Source organism: Balaenoptera borealis (assembly GCF_965194805.1).
Source record: "Balaenoptera borealis genome assembly, chromosome: 1".
Taxonomy (NCBI): Eukaryota; Metazoa; Chordata; class Mammalia; order Artiodactyla; family Balaenopteridae; genus Balaenoptera; species Balaenoptera borealis.
Window position 1 is genome coordinate 42,999,124 of NC_138860.1, and position 16,381 is coordinate 43,015,504.

At 43.8% G+C, this 16,381-nt stretch overlaps 1 protein-coding gene across 2 annotated transcripts in view; it reads left to right on the plus strand.

The window, feature by feature from the left end:
* SMYD2 (SET and MYND domain containing 2) overlaps positions 1-16,381 on the plus strand; it is a 51,695-nt gene that overhangs the window by 9,711 nt on the left and 25,603 nt on the right. For both annotated transcript variants that reach the window (XM_082400398.1, XM_082400397.1), the window contains exon 2: positions 11,819-11,882. In XM_082400398.1, the coding sequence (XP_082256524.1) occupies positions 11,819-11,882 (64 nt within the window). The remainder of the gene's footprint in view (positions 1-11,818; positions 11,883-16,381) is intronic.

Here is a 16,381-nt window from a genome sequence, read left to right on the forward strand (position 1 = left end):
GTGCATACTTCCTTCATCACACTGACTCCTTGACTGCAGGAACCAGGTCTTACTCAACTTTGTAGCCTAGCACTTAGCCTGAGGCCTGGCACCCCATAACCTCAGTAAATATTTATTAAATGAATAGTCGCATTTCTGCAACTTATTTTACTAGCGGTTCTTTGGACAGACCTCATCACCTATCTATATATGTACATCACGTACCAATATATGTACAGCTCTGCTTGTTCTTGGAAATGAATCCTTATAAATAACTGCAGAACCCTTCATTGATCCCTGTTTTCTTCAGGACAAAATCTTGACTGCTCAGGTCCTCCGTATTCAGTGCTCTTCCCACACTGTTTAGCGTTATCCCTTGCTACTTTTTCATTTAAACCCTAAACAAAGTCTGAGTGGTCTTTCCAGTACCCATAAAGGTGCTGTGTCATTCCTCACTCTTCCCAATGTCCACTTGAACCAGGAGTGCTCCTCTGTGCATTATTCCCCTACTTACCCTCTGCCTTCTTCCCTGGTAAGGCCTCCTACTCTAAGTCTGTTCATCCTGAACAAAGACCCAGCTCAAATCGCATCTCTTTTTTTTTCTCTTTCTGGCCGCACCATGAGGCTTGCGGGGGCGGGGGGGGGGGTCTTAGTTCTCTTACCAGGGATTGAACCTGGGCCACAGCAGTGAAAACGCCAAGTCGTAACCACTGGACCACAGGGAACTCCCCACATTGCATCTCTTTTTATGAAGCTTCCTCTTCAATACTTCAGCCCACAATCTCTTCGTTTTATTTAGTTAGTACTTTATATTTATTTGACAGGAGTTTACTATTTACTATTTAGAGTTTATTTATATCTGTTCAAATGATATATAAGTTTGAGTTATCAGGGTCCAGTCCAAAATTGGGGTAATTCACCTAAGTAAATTGACAATTCGATTTTTTATTGTTTGTGGGAAAATGAAGAGGATGGAAGTGTCACCTCTTAAAATTCTTCTGTAACCACTTAAGGTGCACTTTCTTGCAAGATTTAGAGCAGGTCACATGTTTCTTGGGCCAGGAGTTAATACGCATGTTTGGCTGCAGAGGGCCTGACCATATTCTGGAACTTAGGTTTATCATTAGGTTATAAAGGTATTTTTACATGGTCTATTTCTACTCTGTGGCCAGAATGTTGAAGTCAGAGGTATTGTTAGGAGCATTTTAAGCTTTTAAATAGTTACATTTGTATGACTTTGATTTTGTCCTTTTCCTTGATACTTAATCACCTAGGTGTTGTAGAACTTAGGGCAACAGCAGTCATAGGAAAATCTAGTATTGTGTTCATTACAAAGTACTGTTGCTAACATCTGTCATTTATTGTACCATTGGAAGAAATGGTGGCTGTTACTTATTGTCAGTTCCTATATGAGAGAACTCATTTGTTGTTTCTTTCCTTTTTTTTTTTTTTTCTTATTTAAATTGCATATTTATTTTTTCAGCTTTAAAAAAAGCTTTAAAATATACATACAACTTAAGCATTTTTAATGCTTTACCATCAGTGGTATTAAGTAAATTTGTGTAACCATCACCACTATCCATGTCCAGAATGTTTCCATCACCCCAGACAGAAATTTTCTATCCTCTAAACATAACTTCCCATCACCCCAACCTGAGGGGCCGCTGAGAAGGGTCGCGCTGGAGGGAAGCCCCTCCTCAGGGCCCTGTCTTTCCCCAGGACCCAGTGCCCCACTCGGCTGGCACCCGCCAGACGCAACACCAAAACACAACCCCCAGCAGAGCCTCCACCCTAGCATTTTCTCAGACTTAAAGCCGAGAACAAGTTAAGCAATTATGTGCTTCTTTAACCTCCTCTCTCAATACTGCACCTTCAGAATGAAAAAGTGAGGTGGACAGTTACATGTGATGTAGTATCCTTGATGGGATCCTGACACAGAAGAAACACATGGGGGAAAAACTAAGAAACTCTGAACAAACTATGGACTCTAGTTAATAATGTATCAATATCATTTCCTCAATTGTAGCAAATGTACAACTAATGTAAGATGTTAACAGTAAAGGAAATTGTGTGTGTGCGCGGGTGTATGTGTGTATGTGGGGGGCTGTAATGAGGGCACTCCGTACTGTTAACTTTTCAGTAAATCTGAAACTGATTGATTGCCACGTTGCAGGGCGTGCGGGATCTTCGTTCCCCACCAGGGATGGAACCCGTGCCCCCTGCAGTGGAAGCTCGGAGTCTTAATCACTGGACTGCCAGGGAAGTCCCTAAAACTGTGTTTTTGTTTTTGTTTTTTTTTCTTAATATAGTCTATTAACAAAGAAAGTGAGGCAGGTCTGTTGTGATGATCTCTTGTGTCAGAGAGCCCCTCCTCTTGAGGGCCAGACATCCTAACAGGCGGTGGGTGGCTTAGGTTCTGGGGTAAAGGATCCCGACGTGGCCATGCGTAGACGGCCCAGGGGCAGGCCCCGCCCTGTACGGTGAAACTCACAACTCTGGCCCCGTGGTTCCAGCATCCTAAGTATGCTCCCAGAACACCACGGGCCTGTTAAGGTTTTCCAGACACTGGGGCTGATGGTGGAAACAGAGGGGACACGGGTGACGGGTGGGTCTCATGGACGAGGGCCGAGTCCCTTCTGGAGGCGCGACACAGGCCCCCTTGGGGTGCAGGAGCCACCTGCTGGAAGGCCTGCGGGTTGAGCAGATTGACGCCTGGGTCCAACCCCGGCTCCTTCACTCCAGGCTGTGCGGCCTCAGCAAAGTCTCCCCGTCTACGACACTGACCCCACACGGCTGTTGGAAAGATCTAGTAAGACAGCAAAAGTCAAGTGGTTCGCACCCAGAGGGTGCACGCCCGCCGCATACCCACTCCCTAGGGCTGGTCCCTGAAGTCAGCCGAGGAGAGGGGCGCTGCTCTGCTCAGCACGTGATCCACGGCCAGCTCTCTGGGCAGATGAACGGGGTGCCCGCTTCCCCGGGCCGCTGCGTCCCGCCAGGCCTTCGCCCCGCTTCTTACTTGGCAGGGCATTCCGTGTACCCTGCCTTATCTAGGCCTGAGGCAACCCTGTTCCCCCGGTAACACTGTACCCATGTCACAGGCGAGGAAACTGAGGGCCAGATCACGTTTTAGGCGGGCTCTTTATTCAGCACGTGTTCGAACTTGACTTGCCCCCGGCCGTGTGCGGAGGCCGAGACGGGCGGCAGCCCGCGAGCTTCTGAGTTTAGGTCTCTCCGGCCCTTCGCACCTGTTCAAAGACGCCGCCGTCACCTCAGTCAAGTACCCGGGAGTTGGCTCGGTCACGTGCCCTGTGGCCCCTGTTTCTTTCCTTTTGACTTCCCAATTGGTAGGCATCAGAGAAGTCAAAGGCAAATTGCAAGGAAGTGTCATTCTCATCTCCCACAAAAGTTGATATAAAGAGTTTCAGAGGAGAATGTTAAATTCAAAAGCGCAGACATCTGTTCTTCTGGCAGGCTTCAACTGTTAGGGATTTTACAGGGCCTGCAAGATGAGGCTTGGTTGTAGGTATTGTCCAGTGGCTGAAAAGAGTAATATAATGTTCATTGTTCTGTAGGGTCAGTAGTTCTCTGCTCTGTCCATAAGCCTCATGAATTTTTTTCTTTCTAAGGCAAAGGTAAATTTCATCTCAACTAGAGCCTGCATTAAAACAAATCCTAAATCAGCATCCTCACCGTTTTTTCATTGCTGAGCCTGACTTTTCATGAACCAGTGATGTGGAGAGTCATGTCTACAGTATTTCTTTAGCTTTATTGAGGAATAATTGACAAATATGATTGTATTTAAAGTGTACAGTGTGATTATCTGATATACATAGAGGTTGTAGAATGATTACTAAGATCAAGATAATCAACACATCCATCACCTCACCTAGGTAACTTCCTTTTGTGTGGCAAGAATGCTTAAGCTCAGCTCTTAGCAACTTTCAAGCATACAATACTGTATTATTATTTTTTTAAATTAATTAATTAATTTATTTATATTTTTGGCTGTGTTGGGTCTTCGTTTCTGTGCGAGGGCTTTCTCTAGCTGCGGCAAGCGGGGGCCACTCTTCATCGCGGTGCGCGGGCCTCTCACTATTGTGGCCTCTCTTGTTGCGGAGCACAGGCTCCAGACGCGCAGGCTCAGTAGTTGTGGCTCACTGGCCTAGTTGCTGTATTATTAACTGTAGTGACTGTGCCATACCGTAGATCCTCAGACCTTATTCTTCCTACAACCGAAACTATACCCTTTGACCTGCGTCACCCCATTTCCCCCAGGGTCATCGTTTTATAACAAGGTCAACCATTCAGTGCTGACCACCAAGCCCAGCTTTCTCCTTGTAAATCACAGCTCCTATTCCAATATTGGGGAAAACCTATTAGTTGCTGCCTTACTGCCCTAAATATTTCCCGCCTCCCCGGGCGGCCCTGGGCTCTAACTTTTAACAAGCCTCAGAACAAAGCCCGATGCCCAGGGGAAGGTTCAGCCCTGCTCTGGGAAGACGCTCCCACAGCAAGTGGTCCCATTTTCACTGTTACATTGTGGATTAAAGTGCTATGTGGAGCATCTTTCACTCTTACACAAAAACCAGTACCCTGAATATTACGCTTGTCCCCTGACCGGGGTTATAATAGGGTTCTGCCACAATTTCTCCCATTTTTATTTCTCTCAAATAGAAATTTGCTAGTGTAACCACTCTCTCTGGGTGGGAGGCTAACTTTGTTTCTGATTGTCTTATTTCAACCCGCGGAGAAGTTACATTGCACCACTGGGGCTTTTTTCCTTTTCTCTTTTTCATTTGGCCGGGACTGCCTCTGTTCAACAGAGCCAACTTGTCATTTCTTCTGTCACCATTAGTTAAAAGTAATTGTTATTGCAAACCCACTCCATGCCAGTATCATTCTCTTTCATGGGGAAAACCCACGAAGCATTCATTTCAGTAGCAGAAAAGAGGGAGCTTGCAGGATCAAATCCTTTTGATCTCCACCAACAGCGCCTGTGGCAACACATTAACTAGCACGAGTTGTTAATTACAAGCCTAACTTGTTGATCTTCCTGGCTTCCGAATTTTAAAAGCAAGAAAATTAATCACTGCCTGTGTCTCCTCCAGTAGAAAATGACAGGAGTGTGTCTTCTAAGTTCCGTTCCAGTCACCAATAATCAGATAGTTGCATTTTCCTGTAACATTTCTTTCCTCCCTTTGTGGATAGAACCATTTCTTAAGTTCAAAGAGCCCTTCCATTCACAGCAGGGTAGATGTTTGCCTGTAAAACAAAGGCTTTAGAAGCATAAATCCTCTGACTATGAGTCTGAGTGACATTGTACTGAAGATATTTCAGGAGTTGACATCACTTAAAAAAAAAAAACAAAAGAATGAAGGCTAATTAAAAGTCTAGTAGTCGCAGGCTTCACGGGTTATTTTCTCATTTAATTTGCATAACAAACCTATGAGGTAGAAACTGTATCTTTACAGTGGAGGAAACAGGTTCAGAAAGGATTAATAATTTGCCCAAGATCACACAGCACCTCAAGCACCAGAAAGAAAAAAGGACTTGAGATAGGGAAGAAGGAAAAGTAACTCATCATTTTCATCCAACATTGTGAAGCGGGAATCAGGAGGAGGCGGAAAGAAAGCTGAGCCTTTCTTTTTTAAAATTTGCACTTGGCTTCTAGAATATTTGCTTGTCATAGTTAGAAAATACGGTGTCTGCCACTTTATTCTGACCATCATCAAGGTAGCTAAACAACCTAATACATCCTGTGTGTGCCAGTCATTCTTAAGAAGAGTTACACTGTAAAGTCTGCACTGCAGAGAAGAATGCTTCAGCACTCTTCTTCGGCAAATTCAGCACTCAGAAACACTCAACCCAAATGGATGACCATAGGCCTAGGCCAGTGGGTCTGCATTCTGGAAGCACGTTAGATCCGGGTAGTTCTCTAAAACTCCCAACACACGTCAGTCTGATGAGAATTGCTAGACACAACCCCACCCCCAGACGGGCACATGCAGCCGAGGTTGAGAGCCACTCCAAGAGGTTATGAGTGATTCACCAGTAACTTTCCTTTAGTTCCCTTCCTTTTCAGTTATTTCACTTCATTCCCCCAAATGACCTTTATTAATCTTTCCTTTGAGGGCAGTTTTCTTTTCTTGGTTTTTGCAGTCTTTCCCCAAACCTCCTGGACAATTCAGATCAGGTTACATTGCAAATGAAAGATTTACAGCTATGTCTTCTGCAGGAACAAGAGTGTATTCTAAAAGCCTGTATATTCCTACAGTGAAAATGGATCTCCCATATGAAGTTTCCCTCTGGCTAAACTTTGCAGTCAGCAATAGTCACACTCTCACAGGAGCTCTCTCTTTCTCTCTCAAACACATACACAGTGCACGTGCCAGCTCAGCAAATTTTAGTTTGGGTTTCAACCGTTAGACTTATGAAACGTGTGCATCTCTCCCTATGAAAAGCTATGGGAAAAACTGAAGCACGTATCAGGATAATTGAAACAGAGCTCCCATCCCTACCCCATTTCATCGCGAACCGCTATTACCAAATAGATCAAAGTAGACTCTTATGCTATTCACTCTCCGTAACTGGCTTAGCTTCTCTCCTTTTCTATTGTGAAGGCAGTTTGGCTCAGGAGAATCTTTGCTAAGAAAATTCACATGTATCCAGGTAGATGACTCCATAAGCATATATATGCAGTAAAATCTGCCTCTGAGTCAGGCAAGACTTCTCTGTTGTTTGTGAGAGCTGCAGTGTTCTATCACCCAGTTCCCAGAGGACACAGGCCTGCTTGGACTGGCCCGGTGTCTGAGAAACACCTGAATTTAGCGCACTGAATGAGACAGAGGGACCTTCTTTGCACAGACTGAATACAAAATTAATCCTTATTTTATTCCAGTCTGCTTCAGGTGATACTGATTCCTCTGGAATAACTGATTGAGAGACCCTCTGTGGGGATGCTTCCTCCCCAGATCTCATTTTCAGAAATGATCCTGGATTCTCCCCATTGCATCTTTGAAGCCAAGTAGCATTAATGGGATACCATTGGAGCTGGGACATTATGCAGACCAGAGTAAAGAATGCCTCTATTTACACTTTGTTATTACTGTCATCCAGACACATAGATTATTTTTGTTTCATGTCAGAGTACTCAGAGAAGGATATTTTTGCACGATGGAGACATAGTATGTACCTTGATGTGTGAATTCTGATTCTGCTACCTACCTTCTGAATGACCACGTTGGGTTAGATATTTCACCTCTAGGATCCTCAATATCTTCATTTGAAAAGCGGGAATAATAACTTCTTCACAGCTGATGGAATTATTGCAAGAGATCAGTTTTCAAACTTTTTGGTCTTTTTTTTATTGGAGTATAGTTGCTTCACAGTATTCTGTTAGTTTATACTGTACAGCAAAGTGAATCAGCTATACATATACATATATCCCCTCTTTTTTGGATTTCCTTCTCATTTAGGTCACCACAGAGCACTGAATAAAGATCCCTGTGCTATACAGTAGGTTCTCATTAGTTATCTATTTTATACGTAGTCTTAATAGTGTATGTATGTCAATCCCAGTCTCCCAATTCATCCCACCCCCGCCCTTCCCCCTTGGTATCCATATGTTTGTTCTCTAAGTGTGTGTCTCTATTTCTGCTTTGTAAATAAGATCGTCTGTACCAATTTCAGATTCCACATATATGCGTTAATATACAATATTTGTTTTTGTCTTTCTGACTTACTTCACTCTGTATGATAGTCTCTATGTCCATCCATGTCTCTACAAATGACCCAATTTCGTTCCTTTTTATGGCTGAGTAATATTCCATTGTATATATGTATAACGGAGGTCTTAAGAGCCCTCGCTACCCTTAGAGATTGAGAACTCCAAAGAGCTTTTTTTATTTACCTTGGTATTTATCAATACCATATTTGTATTAATAATTAAAAATAAAGAATATTATAAAGCATTGATTTATTTTAAAATGACAGCAACCCTTACTGTTAATGTAACATTTTTTTAAATGAGGACTGTTTTCCAAAACAAAAGAATTAACGAGAATAGTGGTGTTTTACAGTTGTGCAAATCTCTTTAATGTCTGGATTTCCAGAAAACAATTGGATTCTCAGATATGCTTCTGAATTCAGTCTGGAGAATTATGTAGTTTTGGTTGAAGTACGTGAAGGAAATCTGGCCTCAAATAAATATGTAATTGGAAGGGAAGGGGTATTTTAATAGCCTTTTCAGTTAATTGCGGATATTCTTTGATTCAACACTAGATAGAACTCAGTAAGTGATTTTGTCTTAAAGACTAGTTGTAATGTGCAATCTGAAGCCATCTGTGAATTTTATGCACTCTGATACGTAAAATCCCTTAGTCTGTCTTGTACTTTGAATGACTTTTTTACCCATGTGTAATTTTTAAAACATCATACACTGGTCATTTGGAAAACATTGGTTCACTAAATTATGTAGACCTTCTAAAACTTTATTTCATCGAACCATATCAAAAAATCATAATTATGAAAACCACCACCAGTCTCATCAGACAAGAGACTGTCAAGCCTAGGGCAGCAGATGTATGTTCTGAAATTTTAATTTTTGCTCAAAAGCCCAAATTTTATCATTGGCAACAAACACTGCTAGTTATTTTCCTTGATGTGATGGGCTCACTTCATTCATTTCCGTGATATAGCTGCCAGATACACAAGTCTGAATAACCAGTTTGTCTAAAGTTGTTCTTTCAGGTAAAAGTGGTATTTCAAGAAAACAGTGGCTAGTTCAGCTTACGGCTCCAGGATTGGCCAAGAGCTCTTCCTTGAGACAGCCCTCATCCTTCAGTAGGAGCAGAAATGCTTCCTGCCTTCTTCCCATTTCATCTCAGAATGTAAAAAAAAACACATACCAAAGAGTTGAGGTTTAGTGACGTTAATATTTGTTACTGCTTCATTAGAGACACTTTTTTTTTTAATTTATTCAAGTATAGTTGATTTACAGTGTTGTGTTAATTTCTACTGTATAACAGTAATTCCGAGATATATATATATATATATATATATACATATATATATATATGTATATATATATACATTCTTTTTCATATTCTTTTCCGTTATGGTTTATCACAGGATATTGAATATAGTTCTCTGTACTATACAGTAGGACCTTGTTGTTTATCCATTCTATATATAATAATTTGCATCTATTCATCCCAAACTCCCAATCCATTTCTCTCCCACCCCTCCGCCCCTGTTGGCAACCACAAGTCTGTTTTCTATGTCTGTGAGTCTGTTTCGTAAGTAAGTTCATTTGTGTCATATTTTCGATTTCATTAGGGACATTCTTAAGTGATACTGGCTTTCCCCCCCTTGCTGTAGTGTGTGGAAGTGAGGAATACAATGACCACTCGGACAGTTTGGTGCCGCTGCTTTGATTTGTACTAAAGCATGGCAGGTTTCACCCTCCAGGCACCTTACACCTTCTAGAGCGCAGATGTCAAGACAGAAAAGGCAGTAGTAGTATTCTGGAAATAGTTTTCACCTCACGGACTCCTTGAAAGGGTCTCCGGGCCCCCAGTAGTCTACAGACCACATCTTGGGAACCACTGGGGTGGACAGTAGGAATTATGTAACCTCTCGCCAATCCTGACAAGTTAACTCTTTCTCCCTGATCTTCATTGTTTGTGGCCATGGACTTGGTGACTGGCTGGGCTGAATGAAACCCGGCCTTTGGGAGATTTATCATGTTGATGTAATCCCACTAGAGTTCTTCCCGAGCTCACCAGAGCCCAATTGCTTTTTTTCTCTCTGGGATGTTACCTTGAAACTGAAAACAAACCTTGGTTTCATGTTAGCTTTACTGCTGGCATCTGTGCAGGAAGATCTCTATATATAATCCTTGTCTTTTTGTATGGTGTAGAGCTAATAAAGACATTATTGTTATAATTTCCTAATCTTTTATATCAAGGGGTCTTAACTCTAGTTTCAGAGACTCTTCACTAGTCCATGTATAGACTTTAGGTGACTCGTGAGCCCTTGAAATTTCATAAAATTTTCTGTTGTTTTTTGGGGGTTGGGGAGAAGGTGGGTTGTTGGGGAGAGTTAATAGCTTCAGATTCTCAGAGAGATTTTTTGTGACCTCCCCCCCTGCAAAACCAAGCCTTAACTAATGGTTGTTTCAGATGGACATTGTTATGGGTGGCACCTACCCATCCATTGTCCATTTCCAAACGCACTTCTTTTTGGAAAGAATTTTCAAAGTTCCCTCCTTGGCTTTGCCCGTCTGTACTTGCCATCCCTTTGGCATTCCTTCACGGTCCATGTCACTTAGCGCTTGCTCACGACTCACTTCACGGCTGTCTTCACGCGCATCATCTGTCCTTTTCCTCTTGGCATAAAATGCAGGAGAGCAGGGACTGTGCATCTCGTCGTCCAGATGCATCTCCTCGGAGGGTATTTCAGGCCGGAGAATACACTCAGCCAAATCAGTGGGTTCCTTTTTGAACCACTGAGATGTGCAAACTTGGAACATTTATTTATACCTCAACCGCGAGATGCGTTTTTCTCCCACACATTCTTCAGTCTGCTTCTTGGAACCCAAGCGCTGTCATGAAAACTGCAAGGCAGTCTGTTTCGTTCCAACAGTAGCATTTTTGGAACACTTTCCCGATTCCGTAGGAGTAGTGTGGTGACTACCACTTGCTGATGAGACGCAGAGGAGGACTCTACAGCGCGATTATATGTATATCATGAAATATCAGCTCTCCCGGGAAGCTGCAGAAGGGGTGGGGGTGAGGGGGCTCTGCTGCAGGGCAGGGGGCACCCCTGACGGTAGCAAGAGTGCTCTTCGCGACATCAGCATTTCTATAAGTCAGGAAGCTGGCTTCAGTGTGGTGGGTGAGAATCAGACAGCGGGCTTTACAGATAGTGCTCTGATTCAACCATGTGGTGGTTCCCCACCTCAACAAAATTTCTAAGAGTTCTATCGTATGTGGTTTAACTTAGTGGCTTCACAGTTTTTGAAAAAACTGTGGCTTGTCTGACGCAGCAAACACACCAGCACCTAACAGTTGGGAAACAGCAAATATCCCTGTCCTGTGTGGGAAGCAGGAAGATAAATAATATGGCAGTGAACAGGGAGGACTGACCTAATTATGATGAGGCAGAAGAATCGCTCAGTAGGATACCGACAAGGTGGATGTGTGTACCAATCAGATTTGGGACTATTTTATTCAGGAATATGTTCCCACTTGCTGGGTTGCACTGTGTTTAAACTTAGCTTCCCGGACAACATTTGAGTTACTGACATCCTCCATCCTATCTTCTGCATCACTTGCGTGTCTAAATACTAGAAGTTGCCACTCACAGTGCATTTTCACCAGTGTGGGTGGACCCCAATCCTCCATCTGTACAGACTCAAACTTCCAAGATGGCTTTGTTTATTTCTGTCCCTGTCTAGCAGGTGAGAAAATCAGGACATCAGAGCCTTTGACTTGCCCTAAACTATTGAATGATAGTGCAGGTGATGGTAAGAGCTGTGGTGTCCCAGGCCAGGCTCATGAGTCAAAGAGTGTGTCATTCGCCTCTTTGGAAAGTGCCTTTCATGCTGTCGGGGTCGGTAAATGTCGGTGCGTGTCCTCTTTGACTAACTCACTCCTACTCAAGGGCTGAATCTGGTCAAACTCTCCTTTGGGAAATTGCCACCTATCAGTGGGAGAGCAAGGTAAGGTGACTCTTGGCTCTGCTTTCGGACCAGATGGCTGTTGCTACTGCATGATAAAATGTGCAGCTTCACGTTTCCCTGCCTCTCGATACTACAGTGCCCTTTCTGTTTTTTAAGGAAAGAAGGATTGTCCAAATGTGGAAGATGCAAGCAGGCATTTTACTGCAATGTGGAGTGTCAGGTAGGTGTTGGGCCAGCTGGCAGGGAGGGCCTTGTTTCCTCGGCAGAGCGGGACCCAACATCCTTCTCGTCCTTGTCACGGCATCCCAGAGCCCTCCTGCAGCCAGAGCTACAAAGCCTCCTTGTGGCATAGGAAGTGGCTGGGTCCCCCTGTGTGCTGGCCCGGGGCTGACGGGCAGCCAGTGATGGGCAGTAGCATTTTGGGGCCACACAGAAGATCAAAAATAGGGGAGCCATGTTAGATACAGGCATGTGTATCACTAAGGTCGACAGTCTGCCCCCCAAGGCTACCAGCAACAGATGGAACATGCAAAGATGACCAGTGAAAAATGTTAAAATGCTATCTTTAAAATTGTTTAATCTTTACTATCACAGGTCTGTATTTGTATATGTCCCTCTAGCAGGCCACACGTTGCCCTTGGGCTGGTCTAACCCAGCCTGATTCCAGCTAGACTTAGGTGAGCCCCTGGCACAGCCTTTGTACAGCCAGAGGCGAGCTGCTCTGAACTTGGACCTGGAGACTTGGGGATGGTGCCTCGGCAGCAGTCGGGGCTGAGTGGGTTCCGGAGGCGGGTTGCATGTAGACCATGGGCCATCTGGCTTGATGGGTACGTCTCAAGGGAGTCTCGTAACACGGAACTGGGAAGCTCAAGGGGGAGTTTGGAGGAGCTCTTGGTAGATTCTTTGAGGCACGAGGAGTGGTGTTTTCCAGACTTTTCTACTTGATACTATATAGTTACACAAAATGTTCATAGATGTTTTACAGACAAAGTGTTCCATGTTCCAGCAATTTGAATTTGGGGAGAATATGATCTTCGACTTCAGTATACCCTCCCCAATCTGTTTTTTTAATGGAAACCTGCTGATACTCCTTGGGAAATGCTGATGCCATTAAACAATGGCTCTATATGACAGGGAGGATTTTCAACATATCTGTACCTCTTTTTGTTGTTGTTCTTCCCATACTTGGTGTCATTCCCCTCTGTCCCCTCCCCGGTCTGCCTTATTACCCACGATTTCATTTTTTTCTCTCTCTCTTCTCCCTATGCAGCTGGTCTCTGAAAGTCTCCAAAGGGCATTATTTGGCAGTGGGAGAGGTTGCTAAGCTCCGATGTCTAGCATGTTAGTGTCATCTAACCGTAGCGCTCCTGTCACAGGGGCCCTGGTGAGAATGAAACACAGGCTGAGCCACTGGCTTGGGAAGGTCAGCCTTGGTTCTGAAGGCCACGTACATGGTCCCTATCCCTGTGGGCTTCCAGAGACTGTCAGCCTGTGGGGCAGTGAGAATATAGATGGGTTTGTCGTTGAGATTTTAGGGAGTGTGGCTTCTTTTGAAGAGGAGAGATCATACTTTGCTCCTACAGATCGTAGACAGAGAACTCTGTGGTTGGATTGCTGCGACATTGGAGAGATCAGTGAGTCCTGGAATGACATGATTTGGTTCCAGGCCTGATAAGTTAGCTGTTTCTATATTTAAGTTAAACACTCCTAGAAGAAATAACTCATGACGTTCTGGTTCTTTAAAGAAGCAAGCTAGTAACTCACAGACAGTTCAGACTATTGAAACACAGAAGAGTAGGAGGACATAGTCCCAGCTCTGCAAATGACTAGCTCTAGGAACTTCATAGGACATAGGCAATTCAAAGGACATCTCAGAGTCTCCGTTTCTTTAAATGTAAATGAGGACAGTGGCCCCTATCTTGATGAATTCTAAGGACCAAATGATTTGACAGATATGAAAGTTCTATGTAAACTGTAATTCTGTGTACAGGCGTGAGGGCTTATAAATAGTAATATTACAGTAATTCAGGCTGGACTGAAGGTTAGCTCTATGCAGAGAATAAAGTATACAGCATATGTTAGATTTAAGGGGCTTGTTTTTTTCTTTTTTAACTTTTTATTTTATCTTGGAATATAGCCGATTAACAATGTTGTGATAGTTTCAGGTGCACAGCAGAGCGACTCAGCCATACATATACATGTATCCAATCTTCCCCAAACTGTCCTCCCATCCAGGCTGCCACATAACATTGAGCAGAGTTCTCTGTGCTCTACAGCAGGTCCTTGTTGGTTATCTGTCTTAAATATAGCAGCGTGTACATGTGGATCCCAAACTCCCTAACTATCCCTTCCCCCCACCCGAGGGGCTTGTTTTTTTTCACCTGAGAGAATGGATGGTTTCTAAGAACTTGAGATCCGTAATGGTGTACATTGTATGAGTAATGCTTGTTACAAAATGCTTGTTAACTTCCCTGAGGAACTGTAAACTCCGCATTAATATAAAATATGAGAATCTGTGAGATGCTGAGCTACCTCTGGGTCTCCTGAGCTTGCCGCTGAGCTGTCTTCCATTAGGCCTCACCAGGTGGTATTATTTTGATGAGTCATCGTGGTCCAGGTTGGGGTCTTGAGGTGGCCATTGTGGTCCCCCTGCCTTTAGGACCTAGTCTCCCAGATTTGCACACTCACAGTAATGGGTGCCCTGCCTCGGGAGGTTCACAATGATCGAGTTCATCAACCCATGTTAACCAGAATGCCTCTTTTTTCTTTTCTTCTTCTTTTTTTTTTTTAAAGAAGGTTTTCTTTTCTTTTTTGAATTTTTTGGCCGTGCAGCGCGGCATGCGTGATCTTGGTTCCCCCAGCAGGGATCGAACCCATGACCCCTGCAGTGGAAGCGAGGAGTCTTAACCACTGGACCGCCAGGGAAGCCCCCCAGAATGCCTCTTTATTACTTTACAGTAAGCAGCTCGAAGTCTGTACATTCTCCTCTTATAGACAAATTGTACAGGTTAAAGCATAATGCGATTGCTTGTATCAGGGAATCCCAGGATGGGGGATACAGTGCTGTGACTGTAAGTCACGTTGAAGGTCTGGGCCAAGACAGCTTGCTGTGTCCAGCCCCGTGATGTGTAGTCTTCCCTGCGTCTCGCCCAGTTTCTGTGCTAGGACACCCTCAGTCCTGGAGAGCACTTCTGCAATTCAGTTTTCCTGTGCTCTGTGAAGTATCTCTCGTGACAGAAGTAGCCTCCTAGAGGACAAGTGATAACACAGCTCCCAGAGCCACTCATTTTCTAGAGGTGAGGCTGGATTTGACCTGTAAGTTTCGTTTTTGTTTCATCTCTCTCCTGTTGTGGAAGGAAGAGGCGAATAGTCATTAAGGTATTCTATCCTACGGTACTGAAGAACTGAATAAGTGCAGGACACTGTCTTACCATGAGATAGAATGGTCATAAAGTTTTAATCAAAGTAAGTGCCTAGAAATAAATGGCTGTATAAGGGCTTCATCCATAAAATCATTAGGGAGGAATCTGGGGCATTTGCTCCAGATAAAAATGTATTCAGGGTTCTGCCCAAGGGACTGCTTGGATAGGATCAAAGTGGAGACTCTGCTGCAAGTGGCACAGAACAAGAGCAGCAATGAAGAAGGTAAATGAGTGATTCTCCGCCTAAGAAAGCATGGCCCTCAGCTGCTAGTCATTTACTGGGCCTTCTTCAAAGGCAGACCCCACCCACCTGGAGTCACCAGGGGGTCGGTACCACACATCAGATGATGGGGTTGGAAAGGAGGTTATCAGTAGATAAGAAAACAGTGTCCACATTGATTGGGTGACCCACCCAAGGGGACACAACAGCAGAACCGAGACCAGACTGTGAAGACTGCCTGGGGAGGGCTTTCACTGCTTTCCAACACCGTGCTTGGGGGTGCTGAGGACCCTCCAGGAGAAGAGGCACTGTGGGAATGTGTCAAAGACTGAGAAGTGGCCTTTCATTGAGGTGAAAGGGAAGACCCCTTCCAGTGGTGTTGTCTTTCCAGAAACCTCTCCACGAGTGTAAGGCACACATCCTTCCACAAACGCAGCATCTCAGGAGACCCTCAGCACTGTGTTTACTCTCTCCGGGCCCTCCTCTCTAATTGCAGGGCTTTAGGACCGTGCTTTGTTGTATACAGTTTGGCTCTGTCTTGTCCCATTTCCTTTCCTCTTCATTCACTTGGCTCAGTGTGATCCTGCCAGAGGAAAGATTTTAATTGACGATGCATGAAAGGGTAATGGGAGGAAATATAAAAGAAATAGGAATTCCTTTTTAGTTAGGCTTGGTTTGTAACCTGTGTGTTTTAATGAACTATATTTTTATAAATACGCCTGGAAAGCTAAGTGTATTATTCACTCACTTAAGACGTTTTCATTAAATCGTACTATGACATGTTGAAGAGAATAGTTTTAGAAAGGTATTACATAGAGGAATTGCGGAGTAGAACTTTCTAGGGTATTATTTCTTAACATTAACAAATAGAAGATAACGATTTGTGTTTTGTAAATAGAGGTGATAGGATTATGAGTGTGCTTTTGAAAGTAGGAAGGGGCATATCCCAATGGAGATTTTAAAAAGCATGTGTGAGGAGCTTATGATCAAAGATTCGAGAACATTCTTGACTTTTATCATCGATTAGAAAGTAACTGAAGTGTAGAAAGTGTCCAAGAAATGCTCCCATGACCCTGT